General features: G+C 35.4%; 2 protein-coding genes across 7 annotated transcripts; one reads left to right on the top strand and one right to left on the bottom strand.

Annotated features, from left to right (window-relative positions):
- Nucleotides 1-44: 44 nt before the first annotated feature.
- LOC102622266 (uncharacterized) lies at nt 45-8,512 on the bottom strand. Of its 3 annotated transcripts, none has more exons than XM_052437097.1 (11): nt 8,245-8,512; nt 6,767-6,910; nt 6,609-6,677; nt 6,308-6,376; nt 6,123-6,224; nt 5,519-5,698; nt 5,211-5,306; nt 4,961-5,107; nt 2,906-2,969; nt 1,033-2,822; nt 45-969 (listed from the first exon to the last, which is right to left on the bottom strand). In XM_052437097.1, exons 1-11 carry the CDS (start codon nt 8,323-8,325, stop codon nt 424-426), a joined length of 3,288 nt encoding a protein of 1,095 aa, XP_052293057.1. In that variant the 5' UTR covers nt 8,326-8,512; the 3' UTR covers nt 45-423. The 3 variants fall into 3 exon arrangements, with proteins under 3 accessions (XP_052293057.1, XP_052293058.1, XP_052293056.1); XM_052437098.1 differs by adding an exon at nt 7,792-7,873 and having other exon boundaries at nt 45-2,822; XM_052437096.1 differs by having other exon boundaries at nt 45-2,822.
- A 2,416-nt stretch (nt 8,513-10,928) lies between these two features.
- Nucleotides 10,929-14,612, top strand: LOC102622567 (uncharacterized). Of its 4 annotated transcripts, XM_006477375.3 has the most exons (6): nt 11,264-11,278; nt 11,385-11,523; nt 11,744-12,004; nt 12,706-12,837; nt 12,972-13,088; nt 13,799-14,612. In XM_006477375.3, the coding sequence occupies exons 3-6, from the start codon at nt 11,744-11,746 to the stop codon at nt 14,138-14,140; spliced, it is 852 nt and encodes a 283-aa protein (XP_006477438.1). In that variant the 5' UTR covers nt 11,264-11,278; nt 11,385-11,523; the 3' UTR covers nt 14,141-14,612. The 4 variants fall into 4 exon arrangements, with proteins under 4 accessions (XP_006477437.1, XP_006477439.1, XP_006477440.1 ...); XM_006477374.3 differs by lacking the exons at nt 11,264-11,278; nt 11,385-11,523 and adding an exon at nt 10,929-11,120; XM_006477376.4 differs by lacking the exons at nt 11,264-11,278; nt 11,385-11,523 and adding an exon at nt 11,153-11,175.
- The last annotated feature ends 3,653 nt before the right edge of the window (nt 14,613-18,265 follow it).

Consider the following 18,265-nt stretch of genomic DNA (forward strand, 5'->3'; position numbering starts at 1 on the left):
AACAAATCCATACTGGATGGCGAGCTAACGGTTGCTAGTTTAGATCGATTGAAATACCAACTTCATTGTACGTAACCCTTCAATTAGGACAAGAAAAATAATGTGCATCACACACTGCACAGCAGTACTGCACCAGCAATTGACGAAAACGATGGCGAGGAAACAATAGGATGCCCACACTGGAAGTTCAGGTTTCTGCCCTCTGCATCTTCTGAACAATCCATACAAAAGGATTAAAGTTTTGACTACCTTACCAATTACAGATTGCAACTTTAAAAATTAGTTGCAGACGGCAATGAGAGAAATCTCTACCAATCCATGTAAAGACGTCCATTACAAAGAGTAAATTATTTACTAGCTCAAGTTATAAAGCTAGTGACCTTAATTAGGACATCACCTTTCATGGCAATTACTTTTTCCCGACTATGCTAGGTTGTTGAGATCAATGCTACTTGAACTTGGTGTGCTTGCATTTCCCGGGTGTGGCAAGGGGTTTGCGGGCAACTGCTGCTGGGGAGCAGAAGCAGGTTGCTTTTCTGGTGTATCAAGCTGATGTGGAACATCAGTTTGGAAAGACTTGATAGGGCCAAACTCTGGCATGGCCAAGCTATTGTCCTTCTGTGTGTCAGAAGGGTCAAGTTGATGCTGGAAGTAATCCTGAATTGCCAAATTCTCATCTACTGGTATTGCACCCGTAAGAGTCTTGAATGCGAATTCCAGGCATGGATCCGACCAAGAATCCCCGTATGGAAGGAGGACCTGTGAATCTGGATTTTCAATATCCATTCTCTCACTTTCCAGCTTTTGAGGCTGTTCTTCTGGCTTCTCATTTTCCAACTTTTGAGATGGCTCTTCAGGAACAGTTTGTGCTTCAAGAGGCTTGCCGCTCTTGTCTGATGACTCAAGTAATGGAGTGACAATATCAGTAGGATCATGCTGTGCAAGCATTGTTTCATGTCCAGCCTCAACCTGCTGAGATACACCGTTTGGCAGATCATGTTGTGCAAGCATTGTTTCATGTCCAGCCTCAACCTGCTGAGATACACCGTTTGGCAGATCATGTTGTGCAAGCATTGTTTCATGTCCAGCCTCAACCTGCTGAGATACACCGTTTGGCAGATCGTGCTGTGCAAGCATTGTTTCATGTCCAGCCTCAGACTGCTGAGATACACCATCTGGCAGCCCATGTGGATCTGTTTTTTCACATGTGGGGGCTTCACTCTTGCAAGACTCTACAGTTGCATTTCCCCAAGCTTGTTCACCAGAAATTGAGTTGGACACCAGCTCAGGTTCAAGCCCAGCAAGACGTTTTGAAGACCGACGAGACAAGTTAAGCTGCTGCTTGTTCTTGGATTTCTTCAAGTTTATCCGTGTTTTTTTATTGTTGCTCTTTTCTACCTTAGTCTCCTGCAGTTTCTTCTCTGTCAGAATATCGGCTGTAGTTGAAACAGGATCACTATCAGGTAAAGAATCCACCAGAGTTTCACCCATCATAGTCTTGCATGGATTTAAATTAGTACCCCCAAAGGTTAAGGACAAATGTGGTTCTGACTTGTCATCATTGGCTTCAGCAGATTGCCCCCCAATAATAGCCAGGTTCCCAGAAGATTTAATTTTGTTCAAGGGCTTTCTACTTGATGACACACATTTTGTAAGTCCCAGTACCACAGATGCACGATTTGGAAGTCCCAGCACTGGGCCAGCCTTGAGCTGCTGAGAAACTTCATCCACCAAACTACTCGAAGTCAAACATGCAGTCATGCCTTTACTTTTACAAGATTCAGTAATTATGTTCTTAGGAGCTCGTACTCGTTCAAGGGACTCACAATTGGCCATCATCTCAGGTTCAAGCCCGGCAAGACGTTTCGAAGACCGACGAGGCAAACTAAGCTCTTGCTTGTTCTTTGATTGCATTGAGTTTATATGAGTTTTTCTGCTGCTTCTCTTTTCCCCATCGGTCGTCTGCATGCTCGTCTCCTGCAGGATATCAGCTGCAGGATTTAAAACAGGCCCACTAGCAAGATTAGAATTCACCGGTAGTTCACCAATCAGAGCCTTGAATGCAGGTCCCAGGCATGGATCTAAATAAGAATTCCCAAAGAATAAGGATACACGTTGTTCAGACATGTCACCACTGGTTTCAGCAGATTTCAACTTTTGCAATTGCTCTCCAGGAGTGGTCCGGCTCCTTGAAGATTTGACCTTGTTTAATGGCTCTCCACTTGATAGAATGGTTACGTCAGACGACACATTTGCAAGTTCTGGTACTGAGCCAGCCTTGAGATGAGATACTTTATTCACCAAGCCCGTAGAAGTCAAAACTGCAGATGAAATGACCATATTTTTACATGATTCTGTAGTTACCTTTTTGGGAGCTTGTTCAATGGACATGCAGTTGGACACCAGCTCAGGTTCAAGCCCAACAAGACGTTTTGAAGACCGAAGAGGGAAGTTAAGCTTTTTCCTTTTTGCAGATTTGGTCATATCATTCAGAGTTTTTCCATTGCTGCACTCAATGTGACTATCAAGTAATCTTTGTTCTTGAAGACTATCAATAACAGGAGTTGATACGGGCCCATTATCAGCAAAAACCATTTTGCCTTGATTTCTCTTTGAACGCCTTAATTTTGGCAGCGCTGAACTGCTCAAATTAGAGATTACCTTGGTTTCAGCACCCTTATCAATCACCATTTTAGCCATTGGCTCTGGGGGAATCTCAGCTGTGGGAGCTCCAGCAAGACGAGATACCTCCTTGCCCCGCCTTTTATTCAAGACCTCAGCCTTCATAACTTCAGGGCTGCATATATCAGAACTCTCCTTAACTGCATCAGCAAAGTTTTAGCTCATCACTTTTCCTGCAGTTGTTCTCTGATTGCTTTGAGACAGTTACATTTTAACATCTCACCTGGAAACAGTTGTCTCCTGGTAGCAGTGTGATCCAATTTCAGCCTTTTAGCATAGGGAAATGGCTAATAGACAGAAGGCAAAGCAAGAAAAATTTGGTTAGATACAAGAAAATTTTTGTTAATTGCCCAACAGCAATATATAGGAAATTAAATGCTTTGGGCTAAAAAAAACAACTACTACTACTTCTTTCAGCTGAAAGAGACAGCCACATCCATAAAACTAGAATTGCAGTGTGAAGCAACGTTCTAGACTTGGGAGTTGGATATGAGAAGATTTAAAACTTGAACACGAACCATACTGAGGAAACCCTTTATTTCTCTTTCCGGTTGAAGACTGAATAGGTAAGAATTTGGATTAAGTCAGAATTAATGTTAATGCATATGTCGAAAAGATGTTTATTTTCATTTTTTAATGTATGATTATCAATTTGACAGTTGAGTCCTTTAAACTTGTCGTTAGATAACTAGTACTTACATGCTAGAAATAATTTTAAAGTATAAAAATTTGACAAAATAATATTTTCAAGTTAAAGTTTGACAAAATAAATAGAGTTTATTGAGTTACATAAAAATATATATTTCCTATTTAAAAAATAATAATTAGCTATAAAATTTATTTAAAACAAATACAATATTATACATTAATACACACACACATACACATTAATATATGTATATATAGACACCTAATCTAGTGCACGACTATGCACACCTACTGCACACGTGGCGGGTGCTCACTGGTGGAGCTGTGGGCCCCAAAACACAGCTCCACCAATGGTAAATAACCACTACGTGATCGAAATCCTCTGTGAATAACCACTACCTGATCGAAATCCTCTGTGTCCGTGCATCTACCTATCTAATCTATCTATCTATATATATCTATCTATAATATATATAAATTATCTTACATAAATAAAATATAAATTTCTTTGAGAATAAGAAATGTGATTTTCTTTAAAATTTTGATGATAAGTCTCTTAAGCTTATATGTAATTTAAATAGATCAATTGTGTAAAGATATTTTTGATGTTAACATTTAAATAGTCCATTCAGTATTCAAAAATTAACAGTTGAGAATTAGAAACTGCGTCCAAGTGCCCGGTCCACCCCCCCCCCCCCCCCGGCCGCCACGGCCCCCCAAAAAATCAAAAACGAAAAAAAAAAAAAGAGTTAATGAAGAAAGGTTCTTGCCTCGACTGGTGAGACATTCTAACATGCTTTTCCTGAATATCATAGTGGTAAAGAAAGGTTGGGCATCATTTTAAGCCAAGTCCTATAGGCTTATTCTATCCCCAAGGAGACAAAAAACTGGGAAGATTTAACAATCAAGGGAATGTAAAAAGTTTGATAGACATATGAATATTCAGGACTTCGATGTAAAGACTAGTGGATAAAGACTTTGCATGTGTTCAACTTTATGAAATGTAACTGTCAAGCCATGCACTGTCACCAGTAGCAAGAAAAGCTTTACCCTAAGAGAATTGCTATGAAACTCTTACTGAATCAGAATATCCATAGGCATTGAGCCATACCAGCGTGATATTCTAATGCATTATTGTTATCAATGTTTGATTGAATTTTAACGTGCTAAGCACATTTGCACCAACTAAGCCTACACAGTAGCACTTGACATATAAAAATTATTTTTTAGACATTCTGACTCCTTATGCATAACTATAATTGTTATAAATCTACAAAAATTTGTAATTTGAGAGTTTTCACAGTTTTCTATAACCTCAATCCCTCTTGTGGATAGTTTCCAATTAACCCTTTCACAAGAGGGGATACCAACATATTTCATAGTAATTGTCATTAGAAAACATGAATATATACATATGACGCAAACTTAACCAAACCAAAAACTATGTTAATATTTTTTATCTTGAATAAACCCAATTTGACCAACCAAGAAGTTTGAGTGATTAAAATGATACAGAACAACAGTGCTATAATCAACATGTATCTGTACCCTGTAATAAATCGAATATTAACAACCAAAGATTCTGACAACAATGCATTATACAAAGGTATCAAGATGGGTGCACACGTACCAAAGCTTCCTCAGTAACCAGCTCTGAAGCATCAGCACCCCTTTTTCTTGGTTTAAATGCATATTTACTGATCTCTCCAGTTTCTAGGTAGCGGAATACATCCTTTTTTGAACAGAATACATATCCACTAACTGGATCGGTGAAATACTGCAGCAAAGTATTGATCAAAATTTATACACGGCAGTTTACCAGTAAAAAACAAACATCATTTAGTTGAACATGCTGCCAAAGTGAGAGAAGAGCTCCATACCCGGTCTTTTCTAATTCCACGTGCAGTCTTTTTAATTTTGGTTTCCTTAGTCCAGCTGGGCGGCAAATCAACCACAGTAGATTTCTCAACCACCACCTAGATTTTACATGTATAAGCAGCACCAAACAAAAAATTAAAAAAAAAAAAGCTCACAAAATGAGAATGTAATGATCCTGTGACTTAAATCTTTCAGAAAACAGGTATCTTTAGTATCCTAACAGGTGGCATTTTGGCTTTATAGAATCATGGCAATATTGTGCATTTAGTTTCGAGATACAGCTGCAACTCTTATTTAAAGCCATACATACTCTTTCTGTTGTTTCTCTCTCTCTTTTGGTTGAAACCTTTCGTGTACCCTCATACTTTGATGTTTCAGTGGGTGTTGTCTTCCTTTCACACTCAGAATTTCTGTTCTTCACAGATTCCAGATGACGAAGAACCTCTGGCATTGAGAAGAATTTACATCCAGTAATTGGCTCAATGTAAACCTGCAAGAAAGATGCAGTTACATAAGAATTTAAGGAGTTTCCAGCTATGAAATATACTGAGAAATTGCCCAACACATAACTACCAACAGTGTCACATACAATCAAATTATTTAACACAATTAAAATATGTAGGGTCAGATCTCACAATCACATGATTACCACAGAGAAAAATGTGCAATACATACAGATCTCATGTGCATAGTAATGTTCTGTGACATGCCAATTGGCATTCTAAAGTTGCAGCTAATCAATAACCAGCACCAGAATGAGACTTCATGACTGGAATGAACAAGAAGATAAATGAAGAAACAAGTCTGGCCAATAGAAATGTAAAAGAGAAAGAGCGATACACAGAAAATTCCGTGGTAGTACATCTTTTTCTTCATATGATCCAAACAGAATTTTAAGCAAATGCATGCAATACCTTGTATTGTCGTCCCACAGCTGAACCACTCTTGCGGGTTTTCAACTCCACAACCCAGCCATCAGGCAACCAATCAGGACGGTTATTTTCATCTACTACAGGCTGTACAAATTAAATTCAGGACAATTAAACAGACAAAACAAAACAGACGAGCAAAGGAACAAGGATGAGGTTCTGGGCTCTACTTTCGTGCTACTATTTTCTGAGTGCCTTTTGCCATGGCCATTGTCATGGCTGTTTTCTTCTGCTACAGGCTGTACACAATATATGAACAAAAAAACACAAAATAAATGAGAAAAAGGAGTCTGAGGTTACTATGGACTCTCACTTTCATAATACTATTTTCTGAGTGCCTACTGCCACAGCTACTTTCATGGTTATTTTCTTTTGCTATAAGCTATACAAAGTAAATTATGGAGAATTAAATTTTTAAAAAAATTATCAAACAAATGACAAAAGATTAAGAAGGAGGTTCTGAACTCTCACTTTCATGCTCCTATTTTCTGAGTGCCTTTTGCTACGACTATTTTCCTGTTTGTTCTCTTTTGCTACAAGCTGTAAAATCATAAAGTGGAAAATTAAATAACAAAAGAAAAAAATTAAACAAATAACGAAAGATTAGGTAGGAGGTTCTAAACTCTCACTTTCGAGCTACTATTTTCCAAGTGCCTCTTTCCGTGGCTACTAGTTGGAGAAGGCTCATCCAGTTGGGTTCTTTTCATCTTAACATATCGAAGAAGATCCTCTTTGGAGAAGAATTTTTGACCCGTTCTAACATTCATGTAGTACTACAAAAGCCAGAGAAATAATAAGCATGGTGGCTGCTTTTTAATTGCATGATAATTTACATAATGGACATCCTCTCAGCAACCCAAAAGAAGAGTACAACTTATCAAGACGACAATAAACTTAAGAAAACAGATAAGATGATGTTTCTTCCTTACATAGAGCAACAATGGAAAAACTAATATGTTAATTAACCTTAAGTTTTCATTATCTTCTATTAGGTAAAAGAGCAATTGATGTCACAATATCAAGGCATATAAAATACTGCTTGCACCTAGCCAAACTCCTGTTGCCTGGCAATTACATGCATTAGCATTCACAAACTTTGTATCCGTACTAGGAAACAAACTCTTAACCCAAAATGGAAGCAAAACTCATAAATCAATCAGGCGGATAACCACACAAGATGTCCAAGAAAGGTTCTATGACTATTGCAAGTGCTTTAAGACTTCCATAAGAACTGTCACTGATTTAGATAGCTACAATAACCAATGTATTTTTCAAATTTCACTATGTGAAAATTACAGATCACTTATTATGTAGCATATAATACGCATAGATAATGTCACCTTCGCGCTAAATAATTTAAGACTACTAATTTGTCTACAATTTGCGACGATCAATCCATCTCAATATACAAAAACAAAAAACATTGCGATATTATTTATTCAACTTTCTGCCATTCATCAACACCAGGACCACTTAATCCAGCTCGCAAAGCTTCCAGTTTATAGACAGTTGCAAGCACGCATCATTTTCGTTCACATAAAAGGGAAAGATGATTTTCGATTCCCCAAAGTAAACAAAAGATGATTTTCGACACACAAATAAACCACTATCCAAAGATACTGGCACATGGAGTTAAAAGAAAAATAAAACACACAGCTTCTCTGACAGCTTTCACCAGACATGAATCCTTGAACTGCGGCAAAACATCATTTCTTCACTCCATCACTTCCACAATTCTTGTAACAAACAAAAATGCTCATCATCATTTAAATGATAAAAAACTACTGAATGTTCAAAAGAGATTTGCAACATAATTGCCAAATTCAAAAGCATTGTCACTTTCCACTAATGGGATATTTGTAACTTAATCTTAAAACTTAGTCAAATTAGTATACCTTTATATCGGTATAAACTTTTACACATCAACTAAACGAGTGATCAACTTACATAAAAAGAGAAAATTTTTCCAATTTCCACATGCAACCAACGAAACACTAAAATTTCATATAGTAATGTCCATACAACTACCACGCATCCTTTCATTAAATAAACCAAATAATAGAGAAATTATGAGAACTAATAGCTTCAATAAAAAGCTGAATTTTACCTTAGTTTTTCGACCGTTCTTTTCCACTTTGAATTTCGCAGTCCAGTCAGTAGGAAGCCGTTCCTCGCTTTTCACCGCCATTTTCGCAAGGATCCAAAGCTTCAGCAGCTAGATTGCCGGAATCGGCCGTGATCGCCGGCGGTCAAAGTCTTAAGTCTCCACTTTCTCTCTCTATGTAGGGTTTGAGCTGAACGGAGTTTGGTCCGTTTGCTAGAACGAAACGGTGATCCAAAGAAAAGAACACTCAGCCACACCACCTCAGCCGTGTCACGTGTGTGCTAATATTTATTAAAAAAAAAACAAAAACAAAACAAGAACAAGGACAAAAAAGTGTACGGACGCTAAATTACAGCCACGTGTTCTGTCCCATTTTGTCTTTTCATATCAATTCATTTTTTTGGTTGGAAAATATATAAAAACTCATTTTGATGTGCTAGATTTGTTAGATTTTAATATAGTTAATTTAAAAAAAATTATCTATGAAGTTGATGGAATAACAGTGATAACATAGCAATTTATATTATCTTAACTTTGGAAAAAAAAATTGAAAGCATATGAAAACTATTATTATTAGATAAATAGAACGAAAAGAAATAGAGTTCTACTTGATTAAATGAGTGACAATTCACAACTAATAAAAAATTATTTCTTATCTAATAAAAAAATGACACATAATAGTTTTAATAAAGTATGGGACTATATGCACTCTAAAAAATACTTTGGACACTCATAATTTTATACAAATTTTATATTATAAATATACCCATAATGGTATTTACTAATAAAGACAATTTAGTATAAATAAATAAAAAATTAATCGAGACAAACATATAATGCACATGTGCACCCATACAATATGTAATGTAACTATAATATTTTAAATCCTATTTTTTATTCGCAACAAACGCATTCCATCGCATAAATTTATTAATTTTTAACTAGTGTTAATCCTTAAAACTCAATCAAATCATTCACCACTCTTGTCAAGAAAATCATGACTCGCAAGTTCTCCACTTTTATGATGTGGTATAAATTATACTAATCAAATTTTCTCTCAAACTCAATAAAATTTTGCCACTTAATTACTTATTAGATTGGCATATTTATATTAAATCAATTATTAAACCCGGTTATTGGTTATTGTTTGCTAAAGGCCTGGCATGAATTGCTTAATCTTTTGAATCTGAAAAGAAAAAAATGGCTTATTTGTTGTTCAAGATCTGAAAATAATAATATAAATAATTTGCAGTACAAACAAAATTATTGTATAATGGGTTGAGCTTTTATGAAATCGTAGATAAACTAATACTGAAAGCATATAAGAAATTCTTGACTTGGGTGTTTTGATGATATGAATGTATGAAAAAGAAACAAAGAGGAAGCTTTAAGGGTATGCTTGGAATTTTAAGAGTGTACAGAATAAAAGTTAATTGTTTTAAATATAATGAATGAGTGTCCAAAGTAGATGAGTGTTCTAAGTATTTTTTAGAGTGCAAATAGCCCACCCATAATTAACACTTCTTTTTTAAATCAGAGTAATGGGAGAGAATCAACTATCATTTTTTTTTCAAATTTACACGAAAAATATAAATAAACCAAAAATTCGTCAGCGTTAATTCGTTAATCCTCAAAGGAAATTTACTTACAACATCAGAGGGCATTTTTGTACTTCCATGTAGCTGTCCCTATTATTTAGCATTCCATATTATCGTTCCTTAATTATTTATTAAAGGAAAAATGACTAATACGAGCCAACGTTTATGAAAAAGGGACGAAACACTCCTTAATATTATAAAGATTATGGTTTATCATTGAATAATGAACTAAATTTATTTGATTTTAGAATAAAATTAGGCCAAACGAAATATTAAACAGCGTTGGAAATAAAAGTTAGTGATTTTAACCATTATAAATAAGGATATTCTTATAATTTAATTAACAATCAATGAGTAAATTAGGATAAATAATAAATTAAATTGAATCTCTAAACCAAAATTCTTATTAGGGTATGTTCATAATATTGGATAACCAGCAACTATTTTTCAAGCCCATGTCCATGTCCTTTGTTATCTAAATGTACGGGCTTGGGTCGGGCCGGGCTCGGGCCGGGCTCGGGCCGGGCTTGGGTCGGGCCGGGCTTGAGCTTTATTTATTTATTTTAAATTTGTTAATTTATTGTAAATTTGAAATAAATTAATGATCAATAAGTTATTATAATCATAAATAAATTAAAATAATGAATATTTTAAATTAAAATAATAAATAAAACAAATAAAAACTCATAATTTTAATTTTCTTTAATACTGAATTTTCTAATTCAACCACTCTCTTAATTAATTAACAAAAAAAAAGAATTTAGCATCATAATTTTAATTTTTTTGAATCATAATTGATTTATAAGTTAAGAATTTAAGTTTTTTTTAAAATTACTTTTTAATTTTAATTATATTATTTTAATTTATAAAATTATTTTTTTTTTAAAATAATGGACTTAGACTTTATCCGGACTTTTTTTTCTTAGGCCATTATCCAAGCTCTCATGGGTGAGGGTCGGGCCTAAGCCCGCGAGCCTGAATTGGGCCCAAATAAATTTAGACTGACCCGGACTTTATCATCCCTAAGTCTAAATATCTTTTATAGAAGCATCAGTAAATTATTTTATTCTTTTCCTCAAACGGTGGGTGTATCAGACATTTTCCCCTTATTAACAAGTGAATGCGTTGTCATCTTAATTATATTTTCATCATGTCAGACAAATAAACTCGTTTGGTTATCTCTGTTAAAAGAAAGAAATTGTGAAGTAACTGCTTCCTTTATCTTCCTCCTTTCTCATCGTCAGCAGTCACCACCTGCGGCGGCAGGAATTACAATTACAGGTGCCCCCGCCAGCCAAAACATTCATCAAGATTTCATTGTTTTTTTTTTTTTCAAGTACGGGCGGTTTGTTTATCAAATCAATTGAATCCGGAAAATTGCTTTCTGCTAGATTTTGAGGATCAATTAAGCTTCATTTCTGGACGTGTATTGGTTGTATGTATGAATCTTCTTGAGCAATTTTCGATTAGTTTTCTGTATTGCCCTTGGTTGCGAGCATTAGTTTAATTAGGGTTTTTACTAAAAATCTTTTTTGTCTCTTTTAGCAGTATATATGTTCGACGAATTCCTCGTGGTGATTGTGCATTAGTGACTTGAACAATATGATGATGGGCAATTTTTTGTTTGTCCCTTTGGCGGAACTCGTAGTGTTTCTTTACCCACCATTGCGTTTTGTTATACCTTGTATGTGCGTTATCTTCTATCTTGTTGGTTTTGATTGTTAAGTTTATCCACTTTGGCATGATTGGTGAGTTTGATTGGCAGCGTGCCGTATTTTGCTTCCTGTTGACTGATTGAGATTTTGATCAAGTGTTCAGAACTTTCTTCTGTATTTATTGGTGGATAGAATGGTAGATTCACCTTTTGAAGTCATTCTGTTGTCACTAAACATATTTATGTGCAGATGGCGTTGCAAGAAAAGTTGGATAGATTCAAGAAGCAGCAAGAGAAGTGCCAGGAAACCCTCAGCAACATTGCAGCCAAATCAGGAGCTTCAAGGGCCACAACAACTTCAAGGCCTACACCTGCTGCAGCATCAACTGCTGCAAGATCTTCTCCTCCTGTTAAATTTTCAAATGATACCGAGAGACTTCAGCATATCAATAGCATCCGTAAATCTCCTGTGGGTGCTCAGATCAAGCGTGTCATAGACCGGCTGCTGGAGGTTTTAACTTAATCTTTGTTTGTAGTTTCTTCATGATATTAATACTTAAACTTATAGCATGTTTGCAATGTTTCCAATAGCATAAAACTGAAAATTCATATATTATGATTTGAATAATTGGCTGGTCTACACAGTCTGATACTTAATTATGTTTGCTTCAATTTGTTGCTGGAGATTTTAACACTATTTAGAGGGAAAACATTTTAGTACGGTCACATGGCTAGAGGAGGAGGAAGGGGCTGATACAATTCATATATCTTTTGTCAGGTGAATTTGAGGCAAATTTGGATGATGCATGTCTTTATTTGATGTGATTGGGCCTTTAAAGAGCAGCATAAGCAATCAATAGACATTTGGAATCATAAAATAATTTAGGGTGATGGCTGATGTTGTATGACTATAGCAACACTCGTTTATCAAGATTGCAGATTATTGATCTTTCACTTGAGAAATTCTGCTTCTTGATGATATAGAGCATTGCTTTATATCTTCAATTACTTAATTTAGGTTCAAAAGTCCGCTGAAACTGTGGTTGAGTACGGTATTCAATGCACCCTCCTCTATTTTCTTAGTATTTCGTCTTTTCATCCTGTTCTTATGGGATTTTTGTTTTCAAGGAAAATGTGCAGACTTTATCATGGCAGTAAAGAAGCAACAGTCATTAATAACAACCTTATGAGTTATTGTGTGTGTTTTTGCAGACAAGGCAAGCCTTTACACCGGAAGAAATAAATAGAGATTGTTACGTTGATGTGAATGCTAATAAAGCTGTTTTTGACAGCTTGAGAAATAACCCAAAAGTGCACTATGATGGGAAGCGTTTTTCTTACAAGGTAATATTCAAATCTGTTTACATCCGAACTTTGTGGTTTAGGAATCTTAGAATCATTAGTCAAATGGTTATTAATGGCTAATTATTGGCTTTCTTTCTCTCCCCTAAAATATCTAATATAATGTTTTATTGCAGTCGAAGCATGATTTGAAGGACAAGAGTCAACTACTAGTCTTAGTGCGTAAGTTTCCAGAAGGAATTGCTGTGATTGACCTGAAAGATTCATATCCAACTGTGATGGAGGACTTACAGGTATGCCACATTGGAGAATTCAAATTGTAAACATTTATGAACACTTAAGTATGTGCATAGAAACCTCTAAGAAGAATTATTTCTTCTGGTGAGAACATTGATGAACCTTTAATTGCGTCAAGTTTGTGAACCTGAGTGTATTTTGCCACCAAAGTCCAGTGGTGGTTGATATCTCTAGAAGTTCCAGTAATGAGCCTTTTCTGGTTACGAGGTGAATAGGCTTGAATTGTGAGCTCATCTTGACAGATTGTGGGTGCTAAAGTGTGTGTGTCATTATGAAAGAAGAAATTTTGGTTTGATAAAATGCATAATTTTCGTTTTTGACTAAATGCATTAAGGTTAGCTTTGGTGAGCCATACATCTTGTTGGATAAATTTGATAGTTTTGTAATTGTTAAAATGCGTAAAAGTTTATCTTCATGAGCCATAAAGATGTCAAAAGTGAAGTTTTTTGGATTCATTTTTGTTTGATGTCAGCAATTTTAAAATCTTGGATTTCCTTACAGAGAGAGCAGCTACCTGCCATTGTGCTATTAATATATAATATGTGTGGATTAATATATTCTTGTCTTTTAGCTTATTCCTTCCTTCAATAAAGCAACGGGTCCCTTATTTTGTATGGTAATACTGGAATGGTAGCCTAAATCCTGGTTCTTGGTTTATGTTGTTCATATATGCAACTGTTTGTTACAAGATCATTCTTTATTATAGGCTTTAAAAGCTGCGGGTCAGATTTGGTTGTTGTCAAACTTCGATTCACAGGAAGACATTGCCTACCCTAATGACCCCAGGGTACCTATTAAGGCGGATGATGACCTTAAACTTCTTTTCCGAGACATTGCATTACCTTCTGACATGCTGGACATTGAGAAGGATCTTCAGAAGAACGGCATGAAGCCTGCTACCAATACTCAAAAGAGGAGGGCTGCGGCACAGATTCAGGGTATTTCCTCTAAGAACAAGCCAAAGAAGAAGAAGCATGAGATCAGCAAGAGGACTAAGCTGACCAATGCACATCTTCCGGAGCTTTTCCAAAAGCTTAATGGCTCTTAAATCTTGGAAGTATCAAGGGCTTGCTGTACTGCCATGCAGAGAGTTACATTTGGCTGAGACATGTTACTTTGATGAGGTATCAAATGGTTTTGCCTGGGTATTGTAGATAGGTTTTGTTTTACTGGTCTGGACCAGTGACGAGCCATGCTGGAGCTTTTATGGACCGTTGACATTTAAAACTTATGGGTGAATGAAATTTCACCTGCCTAGTAGAGGCTGCTTCCCAATCTAATTGTTATACTTGTTAAACATACTCACCTTATTTTCGTCTGTATTTGATATAAAGGTGCCCAATCTCTTTTGTAGATTGTTCTGTTGAGAAACCACCAAAAAAAGTGAGGAAAAAAAAATTGTATTTTGGTGAATTCTATTATTTGCTCAATGTGAAGCTCTTTTTGTCTAAACTGTAGCAAAGTTCAAATGTGATAAACCAGAACCTTGTGCCGGGGAGCAATGTCATCTTTCCCCTTTTTTTCTTTTTCCTTAGATTTTCTATCTTACGGTCTTGTTCAGTTTTAGTTCTGGAAGTAGAAACATAATCGTACAGGTATTTTGGCAAATCCATATTCCCTGCCTTTTCAGTTGCTCATAGGTAAATTGTGTGATGAAAACAGGGAGCTTCTTTTTTGTTTCTTCATTATGTAAAGTGGGTAAATGTGCTTTTCTCTATAAATTAACAAGGCATAATTACTTCCATTATTACGTCATTTATTCTAATTCTTTTTAATGCTTTCAGTTTTTCATTATAAGAATAACAAAATAATATATATATATATATATATAGAACCACAAAATGCTAAAAGGGCGACTCGGATTGGCTATGCATAATGACAGTGGATAATAAATAAGGCGCCAATCCAAACCGACTATTTAAATGTTCGTTATTTCCTAACCACACGTTTTTCTAACAACACCCAACGCTTTCTCACTACCAGAAGCAGCTGAAGGCGAAAAGAAACCGATACAGCTCAGCCCTCTACCCCAGCGGCGGCTGTTTATTTTAAACCGTGAGTTTTTTAGTTATTGCTTGAAATACACGAATACGTTAAACTTCTGATGTTATTTAAATTATGTTATGAAAGATTTTGAAAGAATCTACTAACAGATTTCTTTTTTTTGCACTTGCTTTTAAATCATCCATAGCTGCAAGTGTAATTTGTTTGCAAAATTATGTAGCAGACCTTTTAGCATTTGCATTTCTAGATAAATCAGAATGATGATTTATTGCCTGTTCTGTGTAACGTATGATTGCTTGTTCAAGTACCAAAGCTCATATAACACATTATGGAGACTTCATTTATAATTATGCGTCCATTTCTTCTTGTTGAATGAACTTGAACCCAATATTTTTGTAATTTTGGCCTACTGGTTTAGGCTACATTTTTTGTCTGTAGTTTCTAGATACTGTGTCGCATTAAGTTTTTTCATGATGTTTTTGTTGGTATTGTTAGAGTATCAAGGTCAGTTCTCACTGTATGTTTCCACACAATAATATTCCCTTTAATCTGGCTTTACAATTTGTGTAGAATTGTTCCTGTTTGTGGCTGATTGATGTACATATTCAATTTTGATGCATATGACTAGCGCATGTGTCTAGTTGCAAGGAAAAATACAACGGCTATTTGAATCAAAGCCCAAATTCCTAGATGGTATAATCCTTTGTGAAGCAAAATAGCTTCTATTCCATTTGGGTTGGTTCCATATTGCAGTACAGTTTTCCTCAATGGTGGAAAGCTGGTTGCTAAATGGATCTATCTGAATTGCTTTGAGTATCAGAAACTTCTGGGTAGAGATTTTGCTCTTGGTTGCAGTTATTGGCTGATTAATTCATTTGGCAGCTAGGTATATGCATTCGAGTTCGTGAAAATTTTGAGAACAGCATTTCCATCCTTAAATTGTCCGACCTACTGAAGACAATCATTTGGATATTAATCAAGTTTATGCAAGTCAGTGATGTCCCATGAACTTTCTTTTTGCCAATGAAGAAGTGAATAAGATTTGCCTTCAATTTCAACATGTGTAATGGTAATTAGCTCCAAAATTCTTAGATATATAATCTTATCTTTCCTCCCCATAATACGGAGTATGCTTTAAGCAGATACTGATTCCTGATACGCTTTGTTTATGGATTGAATTTTAATATCAGAGACAACTATTCACACGGGGAACATTGATTGGAAGTATTGATTAGTTAAACGATCTTTCTTTCACAATCTGTACAATCTCTGTGGAAAAACCTTCTTTCTAGTGATTGCTATATATTTTGTAGTTGGGGGTTTTGAATTTATATGTGAGCAGCTCAGTTTACAAAGTATGCTTTATTGCAGATTTACAAATACTTTGATATATCAAATTATTAGATTCTTTACGATTTGTTTGTTATTCTAGTAATTTAGATGAACTGTATCTTTATGTTCAGTGTAAGGGTGGTCCAACAATGAACAACTAACAATGTAACTTAATCTTGAATTTTCCCCATTTCTGTGTGTATTTATAACCGTTTGACGTAAGCTAAGAGGCACATGGTTATGTTTGAAGAGAAACATATCCTTAAATATATTGGATGGAGCCATGGAGACCTATGTTTCTTATCCAAGTGCAAATGTAGTTACATCCACTGTAGTTAACCCCAGGACCTGTTTTTAACTCGGCACTTGCCCTAAATCAATGGGAAAAAGCAACTTGTCTTGTACGATTTAGGCAATCTCATAAGTTCCATTCTCATTGATAATGACGGAGAAAAAGTGTATTACACCATAAGGCATAAGATAAAGATATTTCCCTATCTTTTTCGCTCCATTATTCTCCTATAGGGACCCCCTGAATGATCGTACTCACCTCTTTGCATTCAGAAGCTTGCATCAGAATGATGTAAATTCAGCATGTGAAGAGCCCTTCATTTTCATTTTTTATTCTTAAGATTATTATATCATTGGAAGTTACATCTGGGAATCCTTCCAAATGTGTGGTTTGACCTGCTAGAAAAATACAACTAAGAACCATATGCGAATTTGCAACTAAAATATTGTTAGCTTTCTTTCTTATGAGTAATTTAAACTCAGAAGAGCATAAATTTTGCCCCACCATTCACAATAGTAGCAAATAAAAATAATCCCTCCAAATTCAGTTACAAAATGCTTTTCTCTGTGGCCATGAAAGGGAGGTATACAGTTACCTAATTAATGATGCAGTTCAGGCTTTTCTGATGCATCATTTACAATTTCTTTTTCTAATACTTGTCCTCTTAGTCGGTGGCTAAAAACCATTTACTAGGCTATCTTTGTACTTCTTCTTACCCATGAACTTCCTCTTCACCAAGTCCTCATCACCTTTCTAATATTGCTCTTAGTTGTTTAACACACGATTATATTATTTAGAAAAGCAAACTAACAGCCCATCAACTAACATATTTACCAGATCATGCACCAGTTATTGACATGATTGAACTTCATTCTTTGATGCAGGTGTTGAAACATGTTACATATAATCTTCCAAAAACATTCAAACAAAAATAATATTACAACTCTTCAGAAACTATGATATAAGTTTGCAACCTTTCCTTCTGTATCTATTACACATCTTTGTGAAGAAAGACAAAAAGAAAACAGGAAAAAAAAAACAAGAAGCTAATCTGTACTATATACTGCAAAAATATTCTTTTACAAGATGGTAAAAAGATTGATCAGTTGTGCAGTGGGTTCGGTCCACCTGGCACTGCTCGATAAGAAACTCCATATACAGGATTGGCCACTTCTTTTCTTGATGCTTCAGGAGCTTTGGCAGGGAAATGCCATGAAAACTTTGTATGGATTTCAGTTGTGTCTGTTTGCTGGGTTTCTTGATCATCAGTTGTTGTTTTGGGAACATATCGACAACTTGAGAGTTGGCTAATTGCAAGAATGATGATGATGATGATGACTATAAATGGGGGTCTGGGATTGAGGATCTTCATGATTTCGATGGTGAAAAAAAGCTTAAAAAGATTGTTAACAAGAGTTGAAGAGGCTAATTGTATTGAGTTTGTTCATTAATAAAGGCTGGTGAGAGGTCATATATACTATTAATATGGGATCAAGCAACCTGTGGTGAAGATAGAGCCAAAACTTACAAATAGTCTGTGGAACT

Source organism: Citrus sinensis, chromosome 3 (assembly GCF_022201045.2).
Source record: "Citrus sinensis cultivar Valencia sweet orange chromosome 3, DVS_A1.0, whole genome shotgun sequence".
Lineage (NCBI taxonomy): Eukaryota > Viridiplantae > Streptophyta > Magnoliopsida > Sapindales > Rutaceae > Citrus > Citrus sinensis.